Source organism: Gopherus flavomarginatus, chromosome 3, assembly GCF_025201925.1.
Source record: "Gopherus flavomarginatus isolate rGopFla2 chromosome 3, rGopFla2.mat.asm, whole genome shotgun sequence".
Taxonomy (NCBI): Eukaryota; Metazoa; Chordata; order Testudines; family Testudinidae; genus Gopherus; species Gopherus flavomarginatus.
Genome location: NC_066619.1, coordinates 193,968,011 through 193,990,850, shown reverse-complemented (window position 1 = coordinate 193,990,850; position 22,840 = coordinate 193,968,011). Strand labels below are relative to the sequence as shown.

General features: G+C 39.5%; 1 protein-coding gene across 9 annotated transcripts in view; it reads left to right on the top strand.

Moving 5' to 3' along the window:
* Nucleotides 1-22,840, top strand: part of ELF2 (E74 like ETS transcription factor 2) — a 68,322-nt gene that overhangs the window by 673 nt on the left and 44,809 nt on the right. For 3 of the 9 annotated variants that reach the window (XM_050946477.1, XM_050946472.1, XM_050946476.1), the window contains exons 2-3: nucleotides 13,600-13,816; nucleotides 14,899-15,064. In XM_050946477.1, the coding sequence (XP_050802434.1) occupies nucleotides 13,745-13,816; nucleotides 14,899-15,064 (238 nt within the window). In that variant the 5' untranslated portion in view covers nucleotides 13,600-13,744. The other 6 variants (XM_050946474.1, XM_050946470.1, XM_050946473.1 and 3 more) reach the window with 6 other exon arrangements.

Below are 22,840 nucleotides of genomic sequence, written 5' to 3'. Positions count from 1 at the left end.
GCAAATAAACAGGCTTGAGGGAGACGTCTCCGGAGAGCCGGGGCGATCTGCAAGGCAACCGCCTGCCCGCTCCGTGCTGGGGTTGACTGAGGCCATCGTGTTGCTTTGCAGCCGAGCGGACTGAAATGGAGCAGTTTGAATCGGTCCTTGGCGAATGAGCTGTCGGCGTTACACCAACAGCATCCCCTCCCCCGCAGGAGCCTGCACTTTCAGTTTCATGGGTATTTACTCGCCCCCTTCCCCGCTCGGCGTTGCGTGGAACTCCTCGGGGACGCGTCACTCAGGCAGAGGGTTTGTAGTCACATTTGCCTTTCTTCGTGGCTGTGAGTAGCTGTGGATGGCGTGTTACTAGTTTTGGAAGTCAGTTTTTAAACAGTGAGTGCGTGCGTGCTGGGCGGAGGAGTTGGTGGCTTGGACGTGTTTTTCACCTCTGTTGAGAACAGCAGCGTGAATCAGCCTACAATCCACACACGAATGTTTTCCAGGGTAGGAGCGCAGTAACTGAGACCATCGGTCTGTGTTTTGCCCTGTGATTTAGTTCCTGTGCTGCTCTAGCTCTTTGATGTGTCTTGCTTGGTTTTATGGTGGTGCTGTTTATGGGGATTCCCGTCCTGTCGTTTAGATGACCTACTAAACACAGAAATGTTAGGGAGTCATCACCAGAGGGCTCAGATCCTGGAAGGGGAGGGGAGATTCCCAGCCAGGCACGATGGCAGTTCTCTTCAGCTGTCAGTATAAACGTAGCCTCAGGAATCTTTGTGTGTTTAGTTTTCTACTTTCATGAAAATACCTATTATATGTTTCTTCATGTTACTTGCTAGTCCAGAAGCAGAACTTCAGATGGATAAATATGAACATCTACACGTTTGTATAGTAACTTGAAAGGGTATTAGAAAAATATTATAGAAATGTTTTCCTGTTTACCTATGATGGGCCAAGTAAGATGGCAGCCTTAGCTTGCCCTGTGATGGCTGGTTATCTGGTAGCCATTACTCAAGTTTACTTAAAAAAAAACATTTATTTTCTGCCACCGTCCCTTTCCTAATCCTTTTCTCTTACTGTAATATTAATTAAATACTGTTGGTTTTAAATTATCATGGCTCATTTCTAAGATTGTCCATTTATGTTCTTTTTGAACTCTTGCTTATATATAACTGAATATATTAATATTTTGTAAAATATATTAAAATCTATCAATTTTATATTTGTTTTTACTTACTAGCCCCTTTAAAGTTTTTATTAAAACAATTTAATTCCTCATTTCCTCTTTCCTAGTCCCTCCCTAGGACTAGTCACTGCCATGTCCTCCACAAATACTATTTAACTATTTTACCCCTTTAACATAGAACAGCAGCAGCAGCAACTTTTTAAAGTAGTCTAAAGATCCTAATTTTTGTGGAATACTACTTGCTTCCAGAGGATATACTGTATTATGTCCTTGTCGTGCCATCTAACAGTCAACTTTTAAAATGTATGCTGAGTGTTATTCAGAACTTAAATTTAGTATTCCCACTATCAGTGCTACAGTAAATTTGGATCATAACATCAGATGTACAGTTATTAGGTATTTCTTGATGTGCATATAGTCTCAAACTTCTATGTTGATATCATAATTAGTCAAGACAAAGGGCATGAAATCAGGATTCAGACACAAATGTAGATATTCTGGTATATGAAAATCTGAGATGCAGAAAACACTTGATTATTAGAATGTTGTTTCAAAGCTTGTTTCTTTTGCTCTAAGCAATATAGGCCTAAATGCTATGATATGGCCATTTTGTACCACGCTGCGTATGCCAAAACAACTCTAAGATCAGTATAAAAGGATATTGCTGAGGTGTGGGGGTCAGAGAAAATTTTAGTCAATGCATGGAAAAACTCTGATGAAAAGAAATTGAAAAGATTGGGATTATTTACCTTAGGGTATGGCTACACTTGACATTTCAAAGCACTGCCGCTGCAGCGCTTTGAAGTGTGAGTGTGGTTGGAGCGCCAGCACTAGGAGAGAGCTCTCCCAGCGCTGTACGTAAACCACATCCCTTACGGGTGTAGCTTGCAGTGCTGGGAGCCGTGCTCCCAGCGCTGCAGCACTGATTACACTGAGACTTTACAGCGCTGTATCTTGCAGCGCTCAGGGGTGTGTTTTTTCACACCCCTGAGCGCGAAAGTTGCAGCGCTGTAAAGCGCCAGTGTAGCCATGGCCTTAGAGATGAGGTATGAGGGACATAAAACATACAAAATAATTAATAGGGTAGAAAAAATAGAGTGAATCAAAGCTTCAGATCTATCTAAGAAAGTAAGAACTAGGGGACATTCAATGAAATTAAAAAGTGGCAAACTCAAAACAGTTAAAAGGAAATAACTTCACACAATACACAATTAATCTGTGGAACTTGCTGCCACACAACATAATAGAGGCCAAGAGTTTAGCAGGATTCAGACAGAGATTAGTCATTGGTATGGATAACAGAAATATCCAGCGATAATGGTAAATACTGACCAAAAAAAAAAGTTTTACAGGGGATAGAAACCCTCATGGCTCAGAGCTTGAGATGACCTCTAACTACTGAGATTTTGGAGGAAACTCTCTGCCTACACTACAGGGTTTCCTGCATCTTCCTCTGAAGGTGCTATTACTTGCCACAGTTGGTGACAGGTTACTAGATGAGACAGCCTGGTAGTCTGATCCAGTATGGCAGTTTCTATGTAACTGGCCACAGAAAGATTACCTCAATGCAAGGGGATCCATTGGGGATGTGGCTAGAATTTTTTGCCATGGTGATTCTTAGTGCTTGTATTAGCAAGTTGGAACTGGTAACTGGTATAATTTGGCAACTCAGGCTGTTCTGAATTCACTGAGGGACCAACCCAGCGGACAGAGGGCCTTGGACCAGGGACTGCAAAGACCACCATTGCATCCCCTACTTAAGCAGTGGTGGGTGCTCAGCAACTGTAACTGAAGATCTGTGCCTGAATCTAAGGCCTTGTCTACACTGCCACTTTACATTGCTGAAACTTTCTTTCTCAGAGGTGTGAAAAACACTCCCCTGAGTGATGCAAGTTTCAGCGCTGTAAAGTGGCAGTGTTGACAGTGCACCAGCGCTGGGAGCCACTCCTCTCTTGGGGGTGGGTTTTTTACAGCATGACATGACTACATTGTCATGTTAAAGGCAGTGCTTTAACGTTGGCAGTGAAGACATACCCTTAATCTTCTCTTTCTGGGTAATGACAGCAAATGACAAGGAGTAACAATGATTCAAATTTTCATCTGCAAATGCCTTTTTTTTTAAACCAGGGTTTGAATATCATCTGGGGAAAAATCTCACATAAGTACTTTAATTATAGGTGTAGCAGAGAGTAATAGTGAAAATTTGCTGAGATACAGAAGCCACTATATTTGTTAAATTGGGCTCCTGTGCTGATGTGAAATCCTGTTACAGGTAAAGAGACCCTTCCAGGGTTCTGGATTAGTGGATCCCAGTGCAGGATTTGGGCCTGAATTTGTAACTGCTGGTAATTTAGTTTCTTAGCTGACTGCCCCATCCTCTGTATTGCATGTGTGGAAGGCTTTGCTGCTGTTTTGAAAAGTAGTATAGTATGTTGCTGCTGACTTCATCCATATCAGCGCCTATCAAAATCCATCTCCCACACTCTGGGTATAAAAGAGGTTAATGTTTCAACTACCCTAAGTTCCTTTTGTCTTCTGCAGGAGCAGATATCTGAGCACATCTCAGTATCCTTAAAGCTTCCCTTGTTTAATTTATTTGTTGCTGCTGCTGTTCCTTTTCTGCCCTTCTAAGCACTGCTTTTGTCTAGATTGTGTGGTTTGTTTTTGTTTTTAAACCCAACAACCCAGTTTTGAAGTACCTGTGTCATTCAGGGTCCATCCCTCTTAGTCTCCTTTTTCTTCCGTTTTTCTGCTCTGTTGGGCTGATTAGGCCTTGTTAGTGGTCTGTTGCCAAGCAGAATCATGGCTACCAGGATAGACTAAAAGCCTTGGGCTTTATGTGACCTGGTGATGTTGGTCACTGATAATTCATTGACTTCAGTGACTGGGAGAGCAAAGAATCCTGTGGCACCTTATAGACTAACAGACGTTTTGGAGCATGAACTTTCATGGGTGAATACCCACTTCATTGGATGCATGTAGTGGAAATTTCCAGGGGCAGGTATATATATGCAAGCAAGAAACAAGCTAGAGATAACGAGGTTAGTTCAATCAGGGAGGATGAGGCCCTGTTCTAGCAGCTGAGGTGTGAAAACCAAGGGAGGAGAAACTGGTTTTGTAGTTGGCAAGCCATTCACAGTCTTTGTTTAATCCTGAGCTGATGGTGTCAAATTTGCAGATGAACTGAAGCTCAGCAGTTTCTCTTTGAAGTCTGGTCCTGAAGTTTTTTTTGTTGCAGGATGGCCACCTTAAGATCTGCCGTTGTGTGGCCAGGGAGGTTGAAGTGTTCTCCTGCAGGTTTTTTGTATATTGCCATTCCTAATATCTGATTTGTGTCCATTTATCCTTTTCCATAGAGACTGTCCAGTTTGGCCGATGTACATAGCAGAGAGGCCTTGCTGGTGTATGATGGCGTATATTATATTGGTGGACGTGCAGGTGAATGAACTGGTGATGGTGTGGCTGATCTGGTTAGGTCCTGTGATGGTGGCGCTGGTGTAGATATGTGGGCAGAGTTGGCATTGAGGTTTGTTGCATGGATTGGTTCCTGAGCTAGAGTTACTATGGTGCGGTGTGCAGTTACTGGTGAGAATATGCTTCAGGTTGGCAGTTTGTCTGTGGGCGAAGACTGGCCTGCCACCCGAGGCCTGTGAAAGTGTGGGATCGTTGTCCAGGATGGGTTGTAGATCCCTGATGATGCGTTGGAGGGGTTTTAGCTGGGGACTGTATGTGAACAGGTATGAACAGGTCTGACTACCAAAAGGAGGCCGCCAGACAACTCTCCAATACCAAATTCTACAGGCCACTTCCCTCAGATCCCACTGAGGAATACACTAAGAAACTGCACCATCTACTCAGGATACTCCCTATGCTAACACCAGAACAAATCAACATACCCTTAGAGCCCCGACCAGTGTTATTCTATCTACTACCCAAGATCCACAAACCCGGAAATCCTGGACGCCCCATCATCTCGGGCATTGGCACTCTCACTGAAGGACTGTCTGGATATGTGGACTCTCTACTCACACCTATGCCACCAGCACTCCCAGCTATCTCCGTGACACCACTGATTTCCTGAGGAAACTACAATGCATTGGTGACCTTCCAGAAAACACCATCCTAGCCACCATGGCTGTAGAGGCTCTCTACACAAACATCCCACACACAGATGGAATACAAGCTGTCAGGAACAGTATCCCTGATGATGCCACAGCACAACTGGTTGCTGAGCTCTGTGCCTTTATCCTCACACACAACTATTTCAAATTTGATGACAATATGTATCTCCAGATCAGTGGCACCGCTATGGGCACCCGCATGACCCCACAATATGCCAATATTTTTATGGCCAACCTGGAACAACGCTTAATCAGCTCTCGTCCACTCATGCCCCTTCTCTACCTACGCTACATTGATGACATCTTCATCATCTGGACCCATGAGAAGGAGACTCTGGAAAAATTCCACCACAATTTCAACAGCTTCCACCCCACCATCAACCTCAGCCTGAACCAATCTACACGGGAGGTGCACTTCCTAGACACCACGGTGCAAATAAGTGATGGTCACATTAACACCACCTTATACCGAAAACCTACCGACCACTATGCCTACCTTCATGCCTCCAGCTTCCATCCCAGGCACACCATAGGATCCATTGTCTACAGCCAAGCACTGAGGTACAGCCACATCTGCTCTAACCCCTCAGACAGAGACCAACATCTACAAAATCTCCACCAAGCATTCTCAAAACTACAATACCCACACGAGGAAATAAGGAACAGATCAACAGAGCCAGACGTGTAGCCAGAAGCCTCCTACTGCAAGACAAACCCAAGAAAGAAACCAACAGGACTCCACTGGCCATCACATTCAGTCCCCAGCTAAAACCCCTCCAACGCATCATCAGGAATCTACAACCCATCCTGGACAACGATCCCACACTTTCACAGGCCTCAGGTGGCAGGCCAGTCCTCGCCCACAGACAAACTGCCAACCTGAAGCATATTCTCACCAGTAACTGCACACCGCACCATAGTAACTCTAGCTCAGGAACCAATCCATGCAACAAACCTCGATGCCAACTCTGCCCACATAGCTACACCAGCGCCACCATCACAGGACCTAACCAGATCAGCCACACCATCACCAGTTCATTCACCTGCACGTCCACCAATATAATATACGCCAGCAATGCCCCTCTGCTATGTACATCGGCCAAACTGGACAGTCTCTATGGAAAAGGATAAATGGACACAAATCAGATATTAGGAATAGCAATATACAAAAACCTGTAGGAGAATACTTCAACCTCCCTGGCCACACAACAGCAGATCTTAATGTGGCCATCCTGCAACAAAAGAACTTCAGGACCAGACTTCAAAGAGAAACTGCTGAGCTTCAGTTCATCTGCAAATTTGACACCATCAGCTCAGGATTAAACAAAGACTGTGAATGGCTTGCCAACTACAAAACCAGTTTCTCCTCCCTTGGTTTTCACACCTCAGCTGCTAGAACAGGGCCTCATCCTCCCTGATTGAACTAACCTCGTTATCTCTAGCTTGCTTCTTGCTTGCATATATATACCTGCCCCTGGAAATTTCCACTACGTGCATCCAATGAAGTGGGTATTCACCCACGAAAGCTCATGCTCCACAACGTCTGTTAGTCTGTAAGATGCCACAGGATTCTTTGCTGCTTTTACAGATCCAGACTAACACGGCTACCCCTCTGATAAATGACTGGGAGAAGACTAGTGTTTAGACTTGCTAAATTTCTCATCTTCTCCAACAGTATTCAAAAGATTATTAGGGCTGTCTCAAATTCCTGTGGATAGATTCTCGGATACTATACTGATGTGGGCCATAAATATATCTAGATAGGCCTAGTTGACTGACTGGTACTTAGCATCTGACACCATCTGTGACAAGTAGCCCTTAGTCTTAGAAGACTCATCTCTTTGCCAGAAGTGTTTTTTGGACCACCAAAAGTAACAAAGATCACAGTCTCGCCTTTGTCTATGAGGAGTGTAAAGGTCAGTGCCAGGAGCTCCTTGATGCAACTTGCAACTCCAACTCAGTTTCTTGGCATCTAGACTCAGCATTTCATGGCAAGAGGGAGAAGCTGAAGAGGTACAGTGGGACAGGCAGGGCCATCCCTATGGGGGTGTGGTTCCTGGGGCAGAAGTGATGGATTCGTCTCTTCTGGGACCGACCGCGCCAGCCAATCGCACTGGCTGGCGGCGTCCCCCAAAGTGCGGGGCCTGGAGCAGTCTCTCCGATTTGCCCTACCCAAGGGATGGCTTTGGTAACAGGTGTTTCTGCCCTCCTCATTCCTACTTACCAGTCACAGAAGGCATGATACCAAGTCATTCTCTTAGCTGCTTTCTGTTACCAAGGAGGTGTGATGCCTTATTGTTGCTTCCTTGGTGTTAGTTGATTCCAAGGGCTCTGGGAGATTCAGTGGTGCTGATACTCTGTAAACCAGGAAGACTGGGGAGCTGATGCTGGTTGTGCCTTTGTTGGTACTAGTTACAGTGGTTTTGTCATCTTCCTCCTCCGTAGACTCTAGCATGGATTTTCCCCTTTTTACTCCACTTTAGGCTTTGGCACACACACCTGAGTAATTAGGCTTTGCCTTATCTTTCTGGCTGCACTGTGTCTGAATTCAACACAATTTTTATCCTGGACCAGCATTTCCCCTGTCTGAACTGTATCTCTAGAGGGTCTCTGGACTCTTATAAACCTTCTGCATCACCTTTTTCTTATGGATCCATGGGCCTTTGGCCTTGTTTGGCTTTTGTGACCTTCTCAGTCTTTGGGAATGAGACCCAGGGGGCTGATCTCTAAAAAGGAATAGGCAGAATTCTCCTCAACGTAGATGCCTGTCCTTTAACGCAGGGGTTCTCAGCCTTGGAGTTTTGAACAGGTGTTAGGGCTTTGCAATCACTCTGTTTTCCCCATATTGTTAAATAGGAGGTGGCGTTCTGGCTAGATGAGGAGGGTCTCGGGGTGGTCTTGGGATTGAAAAGATTGAGAATCATTCTAAGAAAATGATCTAGCCTTTAATCTTATGTTCCCAATTTGGCATTAATATAAAGTTCCTTTGGAAGTTTTGAGTACTTTTACCCACATCTGACTCTGGGGTCTTTAGTAGCAGCCATCCCTAATGATTTTGATTTGGGAAGGAAATAATGACTATCTGATCACCTTGATAGCTCTCCATCAAGAGCAGAAATTGTAATCCAGGGGATGAGTTGTCAGAAATTATTTGTTTGTTACATGTTCTGTAAATGGGGCAGGGCCTCAACTAGATCTGTAAACCAGCTAGGAAAAATACCAAAATCCCCCCATCTTTGTTTCAGGGATAAGCAGGATCCAGCATCTCAGATAGGTTTCTTTCTCCTAGGTGGAGGAGAAAAATTGCTCTGCACATTCCCTCTGACCCTTATTGTTCAGAAAGCCAAACAGGACAGTCTTATGCTGTTAATATCCCTGTCCTGGGCTTGACGGTCTGAGTTCTCTAACTTCGTGGAACTCATACTGGAGCCTTAAATCCTGCTTCCCAGTTTACCAGATCTTTCATCTCAGGGTTGGAATGAGATCCTGTTCTTGGAGCCATAGTTGCAGGCTGACAGTTTAGTTTTTGAATTGGTGGGGTCACTAGATTGAGTGTTCTGTTGAGGTCCAAAAATTCTATTGAAAAGCAGGAAGTGTTCTACAAGAAAATATGTCTTAAAAAAATCTTCAATAGGCCAGCTGAGAAATGGATAACTATGCAACAGTCCTGTATTCTCTAATTTTGGTCTCTCTACTTGATTTAAAACAGTAAGATCTGTCTATCAACCTGACTGTTCATTCACTATTCTCCCTGCTGTCTCTCTCAAGATGGCATTCATCATACCTATAAATTAACCTAGCAAAGGGCTAGTGAGATCCAGGGCCTGATGAGTGATTTCTGTGTACGCTGTGTTCAATAAGAATAAGGTGGTCCTGTATCTTCCCCCTGAATTTCTCATTGAGATGGAAACCAGAGACCATCACACTCAGGCCATTGCCATTTATCCTCCTCTTCCCTCACCTCATTGACAGCCAGGTGAGGTGAATCTTAAGAAAGTCCCTAGTTATTTAAATAGGACCAAACCAATCTAGAAGTGCCCCAGACTACTTGTCATAAAAGGAAAAGACTGGGGTCAGTATCTCAATGTACATTGTCCAAATGTGTATTCTTGATGGCTAGAACTTGGCAGCTGTTCAGTCACCTGTGGGGGATTACGTACCGTCAGCACTGGGGTTTTGGTCCATAACTGGGATTTCTAGGCACTAAATTAATACAGATAACTAGATTTATGGCATGTCTTCATGATGCATGTGTCATTTGAAATATGCAAAGTAGATACTTGGCGCTCTATATATACCTTTACATGGCATTACTTCCTCAATTTGGCTTTTTGATATGATGCCCAGATCAATCAATTTCAAACTCAGATCCCTCCTTGAGGTTCGCTATTGCTTGTTAATCTCTCAAGTGTGGATCCATACAGGAAATTGTAGAAATATTAAAAATGGTTGTTTACCTAGTAAATGTAGCTCTCCTAGAAGACTGCATTAATGGATCCACTTTGGCCAGTTTTTCAAAACGTTCAGATAAGGATTTCTGAATAATGAAGGAGCTGAAAGACAGGTGAGGACATGGCACTTTTTATATTCACAGAACCTGGGTGGTGAAGAGATGTGTATGGCCCCAGTGGATACTGTCTGTGTGTTGAAGGCTCACCTCTTCTTCGCAAAAGGAAAGACTGACTATCCAGGGAATCAGTGAAACTGACTATGCACAACATGCTGTCAAATGTACAAATCAAACACTGAAAATTTTTAAAAATTACAGTAATAGTGGGTATTATTACTACAGTAGGTGAAAAATTTTTAGGCATGTTTATTTCTTCAAGTTCACTGTCCATTTAAGAAAAAATACTCTTTTTTTTTTTTAAACAACTGAAATATTGCTGTTATCCTGTGATGGAATATTTCTCTATGCTGTAATTCTTTTGTTGCCATGATAATTACATCAATTACTGAAGAACATGAAGAATTCTTATTCTAGAAATAATTTTCTATTATTTAGTTTTCAGTTAAGATTAATTGCTCAGAACAGTGACATCGGAATAAGTTCTCAATTTTTTTTTTAATCCAAGTGTGGTGAAGTATTTATACTCTGCTCCATGAAAATGGAGCAAAATCAATAGCACGGTCTTGCTTAGTTTACTAATATATGATATGATATAGGGTCCCATCCCAATGGTGTTGAGGATCTATCAGCAGCTCGTACCAAGGTGTTCAGCACCTTACAGGCTCTGGCCTATATTGTAGTTCTGTCTGTTGTCTTTGCAGAACTAACTTTGTTGTATGACTGTATCGGGTTTTTGTATGGATGGCATTATACTGAAAGTGGAATAAAGTCCAAGACCTTAGGCCAGATTTTGATCTCCCCTACAGAGCACTGATTTTAATGGAGTTAGTTACAAGGTAATTGAGCTCAGAACAAGCCCATGCCACGCATCTCAAGTCCCTAAGAATTTGTGATTTCTGCACTATTACTAGCAGTAGAGACCAGATTTGAATGTTTATGTTTGAGTTCAAAATGGTAGAAAAGAATATATGTTAATCTAAATAAACAGCAAAAGCTTGCATCTTGAAGCAATAAACCAACGCTGCAAACACAGTGTTTATGAATACAGATTATTTCTCCTTTGGGAAGACTGGATATGAACAATAGTAACATTTATAAGAATATTTTAAGATAGCAGTTCTTCAGAAACAAAGTTCTAATCTCAATTTTGATTAAAGAAATTTACAAAAATGGAGGTTATACATTATCATACCTGTATGAATTTGATATTATTGACTGTATAACTGAGATATGAAACTTTCTTTGTTACAGGACTGATTAAGAACAAATTCTAAAGTAGAACTGTTTCCTCTTATAGCAGATGTGGCACAGAAAAAAAAGTAGAGCTGGTCAATTAATAGTCTAGTCTCCTGTGAGCTCTAATACTTTGGTCTCATTTCAGTTGTTTGGTTTAGTGTGCAGGTGGTGTTGGTGGCCTATGATATACAGACAGTCAGATGATCTGGTGGTCCCTTCTGGCCTTAAACTTTGATTTCGTGGAAACATATGTTAAGGCTAATGCATTAATTTATGTTTAGGAGTAATTTAGTATTTAACTGTATTAAAGCCAAACAATGTTGTTAGTAAGTATATTTCTTCTTTCGTACTTTATTAGGTGTTGAGTATTATACACCTGTTTGAGCACTGCATTTGTGTAGCTTATTTTTTTCCACAGCTAGGAACTATTCTCTGATAGATATCAGTGAGAAGTACATAGCTGTATATAGATATTTATTTTTTTTTAAAAAGCCCAGAATCAAAAAACCTGCCCTGATAAAGTTTGCAAAATTGGAAACATTTTTTTTAAAAATTGAGATCTGTCTTCCTGTTGAGTATCTCAAATAACTATCTGGGCTCTAATTTGTTATATATTTGCCTCTCTCCCATATCAGTACTTGGTGACTATTAATGATGCAAACCAGTGCTCCACTTATGTAGACCACTCTCTGGTGTCTTTACTTCTGTTGTCATCTTGACCCTCTCTGAGCCTAGTTGGGTGACACAGTTCTAAAAATTCTGGCCAGTTGAGAATAGTGCTTCTGCTGTTGCTCGGGATCTCTGCAGATGCATTGGCTGTAGGGCAGGGGTTCTCAAACTGGGAGTCGGGACCCTTCGGGATCATGAGGTTATTACTATGGGGGGTCGGAAGCTCTCAGCCTCCACCCTAAACCCCACTTTGCTTCCAGCGTTTATAATGGTGTTAAATATAAAGAAGTGTTTTTAATTTATAAGGGGGGGGGGTCAAACTAGGTGAAAGGAGTCACCAGTACAAAAGTTTAAGAACCACTGATCTAGAGCAACAACAGTAGAGTGAGCAAATCCTCCATGTAGACATAACCTTAAATACTCAAAAATTGATGCAATCCATGTCAAAGGACCGTTGAATCCTATTTTTAATATATTCACTTCTTCAGAGACACTTAAAAAAAATTCTCATCCTCCATTTGAGATGTAATTGCACCTGAATACAATGTTCCGTACCTATCTTTAATTCCCATAATTGCTCACTACTAATCTTTAAAAATGTTGTACTGAAATTAATAAATGGAGGGAGTTGGTAATTCTGTATTTTTAATGCTGTCAGATGTGTCTTCTGTGAGAGATTAAATGCTTGGTGACTTGATAAGATCCATTTTCCTAACCAGGCAGTCTGTGTTCTTCCCATATCAGAGAATTTTATTTATGTATTTAGTAAGGGTTTGATTATTGATATCACAATAATTTAAGGGAAACACACACACAGTAGACCCAGATCTATGGAGTGATAGAGGTTCTTTGTATCACTTGGGTAGTACAAAACAGCACTAAATCCAGTGGCTCCACCCACTGGAGGATTCCAGCTGCATAAGATAATTCCCAGGTGGAACAGAATCATTCCTCCTTGAAGCCCCTGGCGTGGAGGAATTGCAAGTAGATGCGGTTGGCAGCTGACACATCATAAAATAAGTAGCCTGAATGCTATTCTATCTTGCACTGAGAAGTGGATCAGCACCTGGTTGCCTCAGAATCCAGGGACTGTAAACATGTCTTCAAACCACCTTTGTTCATCTTGATTTATGCTCGGCATAGGTTAGCCAAACCAGAGGATTTGGACCACAATATTTACTGAAGTCACAAATAGTCTCTTAAAACTTTCCAGAGCAATAGTATAGATTTGGTCCCTTCCCAAAATCATGCAACAAAATCATAACATTTTCTGCAAAATCAGTTCACCTTACAATGTCTTCCTTTGTATTGGGAAACAGTAAAGAAAAAAGTAATATAGAAAAATCATATTAAATATTTGTTCTAACCGTGACATGTCTAGTAAATTAACTTTCTAAAACTATATTTGATTGGATGCATGCAAGTAGCCCCAAAAGAATTGAACCTCTGGTTTTCAAAGACTCCGGAGAGAATGTTTCCATTGTGCTAAGGACAGAAAATCAGTAGATAGTGACAGTGAACAGTTAAGGTAAATGTAAAACTATTGATGTCAATTGCAGGGAACTAAAAGTTAAACTTTATTCCTTCAGCATTAAAAGCTGGTATGGAAATACTGTTTTGTGATGGTAAATGACTACTTGTTCAGAGTGTTGTAGAACTATCAAGGTCAGTGCATTGTGTCTGAACTAGAGTGCTCCCTGGTGTTCTCTTGATGAAGAGAGTAGTAACAATTTAAAGGCACTGAATGTAAATTTAAACAATGCAAAACTGAGAATTTTCAAAACTTGCATTTTCCTTTTTTTTATACCTTCCTCTCAAATTGTTTTGTTTTTCAGCATCTCTGATTAGCAGTACAAAAAACCTGGTGTTCTGGATACATGCTACTTGGATACAGAATTTAAGCCTCTGATACCTTAGGTTTTCAGCATTACTGTCTTTGGGATCACTAACAACTTTCAAAGATCCTTCAGGGAATGCACCATGACATCAGCAGTGGTTGACAGTGGAGGTTCTGGCCTGGAGTTTGACAACAGTGAAGTAGAAAATCAAGAGGTTAGAAATCTGTATAGAACTTATATGCCTACAAACTTCATATCACTGTGTATGTAAAAAACAAGCGTTACTATAAACTTGCTTTGTAAAATAGGTTAGAAGCTGCTGAAGAGAGCAGGATATTAGTCAATTTTAAAAGTATCCTTTATTAGATATCTTATCGCAGAGAAGAAATGGAGAGTGAGTTGTCTGCCATACTGCAGAATTGTATATAAAATGCATTTTTAAAAGTTTAAACAGGGATTCTGGGTTCCAATGTGATACGTCTAGATATTTGTGTAATATAAAGAGAGCAGACTAGAGGCTTTTAAAATTAGCCAGCTCCAAAGACTTTTTTTTTAAAATCATGATGTTTTGTATTGTTAAGCAACGAGGTGTGTTACTGTCATATGGCTTGCAATAAATTTGGGTGTAGTGTTCATAATTAATCAGATTTTCCCACTCAGTTACACCTGTCCACCACCACTAAGAAGATTTTGGCTCATTAAGTATGTTTGTAGGTTCAGGATTTAAGTATGTAACTCTTCTATATGTGCCTGCCTCTGAACATCTGAGTAGTTCAGGTGACTTCATTGTGACCACTCAGATACTTAAAGCTAAGCATGTGAATATGTGTTGGCAGGGGCCAAAGACATATGTGTGGTGTAACAGGTACATTACCAGAAAGGAAATACCGTGTCTAAAACTGATTCATGTAAATTCTTTGGGTGTGGAGAGAGATAATTACTTCTAATTACTTCTAATTTTTTTTTTTTTTTTTTTACTGGAAAACGTAACACTCTTTGCCAGCATTCTCATGGAAAATAAATTTATTTTCACATTAGGAATATTTTAAAATTCTGCTTTTAGCTTGCTTTATATTTAAATCCTGATATGATTTGGTAGTATCTCTTATTTCATGATAGGTCCTTTATTTTTAATTTTGTTTTAAAAGTTTTACCTTAACTCCCACAAAAAAGAACTTTTTACAAATATTTTGTATTGGTATTCCACAAAATATATAAAAAACAATAGAAAAGAAGGGGAAGGCATTAGTTTAGATTTTGTGGTTCAATATTTAAGGCTTTTTTCTCTCCCTATAGGAAAATAAATCAGTCTCTGAATACCCAGCAGTGATTGTGGAACCAGTTCCTAGTGCGAGATTAGAACAGGGTTATGCTGCTCAAGTCCTGGTTTATGATGATGAAACTTACCTGATGCAAGATGTAGCAGAGGAACAAGAAATTGAGACTGAAACTGTGGAAACAGGTAGACTTTTTTTTTTTTTAAATGTTTATGAACTTTTCTTCCGCCCTCTCCCATGAGTTCAGAGCCAGCACTCCCAGAAGAATGTGACTTTATATTCACCCTCAAGAAGAGATCCTGACCTGGGGCCCTATGTAAGTCCCACTAAAGTCAATGGAAGTCTTTCCATTAACTTAAGTGGGAATAAACTTAGGACCCTGATGTGTTAAAGTAGTTCAGTAAAAGCAAAGTTACTTGTACCCAGATGCACAAAGATATTTATTCACTAACTTCCAGCGAAATCAGTAGGTGTTAAGTACATAAATACCTTTTGAAAATCTGGGCCTTAGTTTCTTCAGGCAGCTGCTGCAAAGGGCATATCAGCCCATTTAGATGCATATAGGCCAATGATTGTAACTAGATGTTAATATTTATAATAACTAGCTTCCTCAAAATTTAATTCATGTAATTAAGTCAAGACATACAAGTTTAACAAATCTATGTAAAGAAAATCTGTTAAGTATTGTTGTCATTTAACCTTTAGTGTTAGGCATATGTACACATCCAAGGTTAAGGTATGCTTAGGTACTTCTTCCAGAATACTGGTGTGCAGGGCCTGGGAAACTTGCTGCAGTGGAAGAAGGGTAGACCTAAAGTGGTAACCTGTAAGAGTAACTAATGAGATGCAGTAAGATGTAACCTTGGGAATGTTTTTGTGCAGGGGATAGGATTTGGGGCTTTCAATGGAAAATAGCTGCTTGCAGGAGTTGGTGACCAGTACTGTGTACAAAACTGAATGATAAAGCAGGCATCTAAATGATAAACGCAATACATTAAACAACAAGGAAAGCACTTAATAGATGTCAGCAGCATTTAGTCTATAATATTAATTTAAAGAGTACATGTTGGCTTCCCAAGGAGCATGTGATTAAGTTATGCTGATGATTTAGCCTGAGCAGATTTCAAATAACTTAATGTTTTAAATGAATTTCTTACTAATGTTTTGAAATTATTTAAACTTAGTAATTGTACAAATCTCTCAAAGAAGACTGCTCAGTGATATGTTGACCATTAAATATACAGTAGTTCTTTGGATAAAATTAAACATAATGCTGTAGGAGTAAAGTTTAACACACATCACTTGTACAGCTTCGGAATACACTGTATAATGAACTTGTTTTATCATCTTACTATTCAGTTGTGGTTTTTGGTACTAGAAGATAGAAAATCAATATTTAAAATTCATACAGGCTTTAAAATAAACATTGCATTAAGTCCAGATTTCATTATACAACTGCACTACTGAATATTATACAGCTTGTCTGTAGGTATTTCTGTAGTACTCACTCTGATATCTGAGTGTCTAATGTAATCAGTGGGCCAGGTTCCAATCCATTGCAATCACTGACTTCTGTAGGGTAACACAGGATGTAAATCAGCACAGAATATCTTAAAAGCTCTGAACCACTTTGAAACTAATCTGTTCACAAGCCTCTGATTAAAACACAAATTCCTTGTTTTCAGTGATAAGAGGCAATCTCCTTTTTACCAAATATAATGGGCTGGTTAAGAGTGAGGTTTACCCAATGGACTGTAACCTTGAGAGAGGATTTGAAGTTTATAACTTGTGTATTATGTAGTGAAGAATGATTACAAGACAGGGGCCACAGGTATCGGATCTGCTTGTGTGACCCTTGCAAGGGTCTATCAATGAAGCTCCAGTTGTACTATCACAGCCTATGGTGTGGGTTTATTATAGCAAAAAGTCATCAAGGACTAGTGCTTTTGATGACTTTGAAGAATGCGATTCAAATAAGTACTGACTCGACTATACAAAGCATAAGAATTGAAATCCATAATACTTAACTGTCCGTTAATGCTAGCAGTACAGGTTTGGTTTTTTCTTTTCTTTTTTTTTTCCTTTTGCCACACCAAGTTTCTTTAAAGATCAGATACTAATTTTTACTGAGGATTCAGTCCATGATGAGCGCAAATCGACAGGGTATTAAAAAAATCAAAACAAAACAAACATCTTCATTTTTTAAAAGGGACATGCATTTCATACTGTTGAAAAATTTAAGAACAGCTCAGATGACTTTTTCTGAACATTCCAGAAACATCCACTAGTTGACTGAGAGTAGAAAAATTCCAGCCCACAAGAACACCGTAAGAATGTAACTAAGGGTTAAATTTGATGCGCACATGGCATTCCCACTGAAGTCAGTAGGTGCCTTGTGCAAGCTTCCAAAGGCAGAATGTAGGGCTTAGATTGAAATAGCTTTTAACTTATATTTACCATAGATGTGATGTCACTCTAATGGAGGAACCTGAGAGCCTACAATCCAATTTCTTTAGACTCACAGGGTATGGCTATGCTGCAGCTGAGAGCATGCCTCCCAGTTCAGGTAGACTGACACCAGCTAGCCCTGCTTGAGCTAGTGCACTAAAAATAGCAGAGTAGACTGTTGCAGTACAGGCTTTAGCCACCCAAGTTTGCTATTTTTAGCACTCTGGTTCAAATAGATCTAGCTTGTCTCTCTACCCTTGGCTGGTAGGCACACTCCCAGCTGCAGTGTAGACATATCATCAGGGACCTGGTTGCTGTCTTAAAGTTTTGTTAAAATGCAGTGGTGCTTACTGTTTAACTGTATACCCTTCAGCAAAACCTTTGCTGTTCACTCTTAGTGGCAGCAGAAGCTGTTTCCATTTAAGAAAATGTAGCCACTCTGAAATAAAGTTTACCTAAATCTCTTTGCTAATTGTACATATATTTTGAATGGTGATAAGTATGTGGCTATGAGTAAGTCTGAGCCTTATTAACAGTAGAACACCCAAACTTAATTTACCATTCTTGTATTGCTGAAGTATGTTTATATTCATGTAACATCACTAAATTTCTTTTGGTACACTGGATGCTTGGTAAAATGCCACACTGTTATGACAATCCTCAGTAAAGATAAAACTAATGCTATTTCAAAAATACAACACAAAAAATCTCTGGGAATACTTCAGGAAAATTGGTTACATATTTTGTTGAACCTTGTTTGAGCATGCTAACATGAAAGTATTGTCAGCATTGATTTGTTTGCTGTTGCATGTTGAGTCTTCAGAAACAGTGTCAGTTTATGTTTAAAATACCTTTTGCTGTGCAGTAAACTAAATAAGCTATTTTGAAAAATATTGCTCTAATGAATAAACAAAATGTTTATTGTCAAAGTCCTTCTCAAAGACTAGGTAAACTAAGAACAATTTGATACTTAGTATGTATCATGTTTCAGGTAATTCAAGGCAAATGCAACTAATCAGTTGTGTGCATGCATATTTTTTGTTTTTAAATATGCCAAAGTAAGTGAGATTTTACAGAACAATCCGATCACAATCAAGAGGAAACCCAACTTTTTTTTTTAAAGCGAAGTTGAGATTTCGTTTGACTTCAGTGTGAACTATGACAACTCCTTTTTGCGTTTGGCGTTCCATCAGAAATCCTCCTTGAGGCAAAAAATGAATGTCTGTTTTAATTTAAAAAATATTGTTGCCATGGGGAGGTAGAAGACCTACCTGGAAAGCTGGGATCTGAAAAGAAGCCACTCCAGGATTACCATGTGATGACAAATATTGAGCTAGAAAGACAACGATGCTGGTATGTTTGTTTATAATTTATTTAGAAATTTAAGCTGGATAGGAAGTTGAGTTATTTAGAGTTATCTTATAAATGCTCATGGTTATCCTTAAAAGGGAGGGGAATAGTAAACAGTGGAGTAAAGCTTAGAACTCCTCATCCCTTTATAAAATATAATATATTAAACTGTTTATTTTAAAATAAATTCTCTCTTTCTCTCTCTCTCACAGATGAAATTTCAGATTACTACTTACACTGCTACTGCTCTGGGAACCAATTCTTTACATCAACTTTAAGACTTTAATTGTTTTTACCTGTTTGTGTTCCTAGACCTTGTTCCATTTTAATTAAAAATGCTACCTTTTGATCTTTCTGAATCTGAGCCTCCAAGCTGTATTACAGTTGTCTGGATATGTCTGCATTAGTTTTGATACGTTGTACACTTAGCACTTTAGAACATTAAATCAGGTTTAAACCTTGTAGTTGGAGTGGAATTTTTTTTTTTTGCAGGGAGGGAGGGAGGAGGAGACAAGATAAAACAGTACATTATCCTCCGTTCTGTCCAGACATTTTAAGCTGTGTTACTAGGAACGCTCTAATGTGGACATCTGGCCTACGTTTTCAGGAAGCATTTGCTTCCTTAATCCTTTAGAATTAGTGGTTGAGATGTATCCCACTGACAGAATTCGGACAGAGTAGGTAAATACTGTTTCCTGGAGTTTACTGAGACTAGTTTAAAAAATAAACCAACTGTTGCTTGTTGTGGAAGATCTAAGTGCTGACTAGGCTGTCCAGTTGTTGGCTCTACAAACTTGCTTAAGCACTCAGCTCTTTCCAGCAAAGTTAATGTCAGTTACTACCCCTTCATCAGGGAGCAAAAATGTAGTACTTTAGATAAACAGAAAAAGTTCGTACAAACTTTGGCTAAAACATGGTGTATCTATTTTAATGAATAAATCAAACTTTTATTGTGTTTTTTAATGTAAGAGGGGATTAAGAACTAATTTTTGAAACTTGAATTTAAAACAATTTTTTTGAACACTTAGTGCTGTAGCAGCACTGGCCTAAGTTCCCATTTTCCCAAACGGCACATCATATGTATATAATAGGGCTGTCAATTAATTGCAGTTAACTCATGTGATTAACTCAAAAAAATTGTCATTAATTGCACTGTTAAACAATAGAATACCAATTGAAATTTATTAAATATTTTGGATGTTTTTCTACATTTTCAATTATTGATTTCTGTTACAACACAGAATACAAAGTGTACAGTGCTCACTTTATATTTTTTATTACAAATATTTGCACTGTAAAAATGATAAAAGAAATAATATTTTTCAATTCACCTAATACGAGTACTGTAGTGCAATCTCTTTATCATGAAAGTTGAACTTACAAATGTAGAAATATGTACCAAAAAATAAATGCATTCAAAAATAAAACAATGTAAAACTTTAGAGCCTACCAGTCCACTCAGTCCTACTTCAGCCAAATTGCTCAAACAAGTTTGCTTGCAATTTGCAGGAGATAATTCTACCCGCTTCTTGTTTACAGTGTCACCTGAAAGGGAGAACAGGTGTTCGCATGGCACTGTTGTAGCAGTGTCGCAAGATATTTATGCGCCAGATGCGCTAAAGATTCATGTCTCTTCATGCTTCAACCGCCATTCCAGAGGACATGCGTCCATGCTGATGATGGATTCTGCTTGATAATGATCCAAAGCAGAGCGGACTGACGCATGTTCATTTTTATCATCTGAGTCAGATACCACCAGTAAAAGGTCGATTTTCTTTTTTGGTGGTTTGGGTTCTGTAGTTTCTGCATCTGACTGTTGCTCTTTTAAGACTTCTGAAAGCATGCTCCACCCTTTGTCCCTCTCAGATTTTGGACGGCAGTTCAGATTCTCAGACCTCGGGCTGAGTGCTGTAGCTATCTTTATAAATCGGATATTCTTTATAAATCGGATATTTGATCCTACAGTGAGCACTGTACACTTTTTATTCTGTTGTAACTGAAATCAATATATTTAAAAATGTAGAAAACATCCAAAAATATTTAAGTATTGTTCAACAGCACGATTAATCACAATTCATTTTTGTAATTGCTTGACAGCCTAGTATATACACAAGTTATTTAGAACATAAATTCTATCCTTATATCTACAAATAGGAAAAGGGGGATTAAATTGTTAATTCTACACCATTCAGTTATACTGACCAAGGACTGATGGATGTACTGGTGAATTCTCTTTTCTCATTTCATGAACAGCAGCATCCCTTAAAATTGAAATCTTTGATGCCAGCTTCTGCCATGCAACTCGGGTATGTTTCCTTCTTTGAGAAAATAGCAAGCAGTAGTATAGTAAGACATTGGGTGCCATAATTATATCTGCACCTTTCCATCTACTTGAAGTGCACTTATAGGAGCAGTCCTGTAAGGGTTCCTTTTATCCCTTTTACAGGTCCAGGGTTTGTCTTTTGACCTGGCAACAGGTATCAGCAATGACTTGAAAAGCTAATCCCAGAAGTATTCAAGGATAGAAAATGAAACTGTATGTCATTCTATGGCTGAGAATCTGATTTCTTGTAGTGTATAGTCTTTCCTAGTAGGCCTGTATAGGTTTTGAAATGCCAGACCTTAAACTCAGATAATTCTAACTTGGAAGGCATCCCCCTCAACTCCCAAATTCAATTCAAACTGCTATAGAAGAAATGGAAAATCCTGAAACTCCTGCACTCAAATGTCTGTTTGTGATGACTACTCAAATCATGTTGTAAATTAAAATGGCAGAGAAGGAGGGCAACACAACCAATGTAACTTTTAGATCTTGCTTCAATGTCAGGAAGAAGCAGCCCCTGATAGTTGTCTTTGTTTAACAATGGTGAAGTACCAGAGTCAACTTTTGGAATCTAAAGCCTACAAGGATACTCTTAAGGAAGCTTTTGGAATAGAACATAACATGTCAGCTTCAGAGCTCTCTGTTAATAGTTCCTCTTGCTGAGCAGAGTCTTCCTGTTCAAATAGTCTTTCTCCAGCATAGAACTGCAAAAATTGTGGGCCACTCAAAGTTTGGGGCATAAGATTGCTCTTTACATTTAAATACTGAAAACTCCACTTGGGATCTGAAAAGTCAAGTTATGCTCTTTCTGGTTCAGGCAGTACTGCTACCTGTAAAAAATTCTGCAAGCCAAATTTATATTATACCTATCCAATTTCATACTGTCTGTCCAAGTTGTATCCTATCCCTTGAGTTCCATAGTATTTCTTAGGTGTAACACACAGCATCATTTTCTCTTTATTTGGAACTTATTTAATAATTGATGCATGAGTCAGAATAAAAGCCAGTTCACTGTCAAAGCTGGATGGGCTCTGCAGTACTAAACAGAGTTAATAGTTAAAAATTTTACTCTTATCATTAAAGTCAGCAGATCTATAAAAATACATTTTAAATCATCATTTTTCAGAGTTGAGCTGCATTTTAAGGCCATGATTAATAGCAGGCTGCAGGATTGTAGTAAAGGTTTACATAACTATAGGGAGCAGAGTACCTATTCAGATACTACAGTAATGCATATGGTATAACAATCTATTCTTGTTTTAGTTATTAGAAGGAAACCTTATTTTATAGAGTTGCAAGGGACAGTGATCCATTTCTTTTAAGATGGTCAAGGAGCCAATTCTTGGAAAGCAAGAACCAAATTAAATTAATAGGCTGCATGCTTAAAACAAACAAAAGGAAGTATTTCTTCACACAATCCACAGTCAACCTGTGGAACTCTGCCAGATTTTGTAATGGCCAAGACTAGAACAGAGTTCAAATAAGAACTAGATAAATTAATGGGGGATAGATCCATCAATGGCTATTAGCCAGGATGGGCAGGGATGGTGTCCCTAATCTGTTTGCCAGAAGCTGGGAATGGGCAATGGGATAGATCACTTAATGATTACCTGTTCTGTTAATTCCCTCTGAAGCACTTGGCATTGGCTGCGGTCAGAAGACAGGATACTGGGGTCGATGGACCTTGGGTCTGAACCAGTATGGCCATTCATATGTAAGATAGCTGAACTGGTGCTATCTGTGAACCCTGTTTGTCCCTAGATCTAACTGTGTGAATACATTCATGTTCTAAATTCTAACTGGACAGGTAATGGAGAGTGTTTTGGTAAGCAGCCAGGCT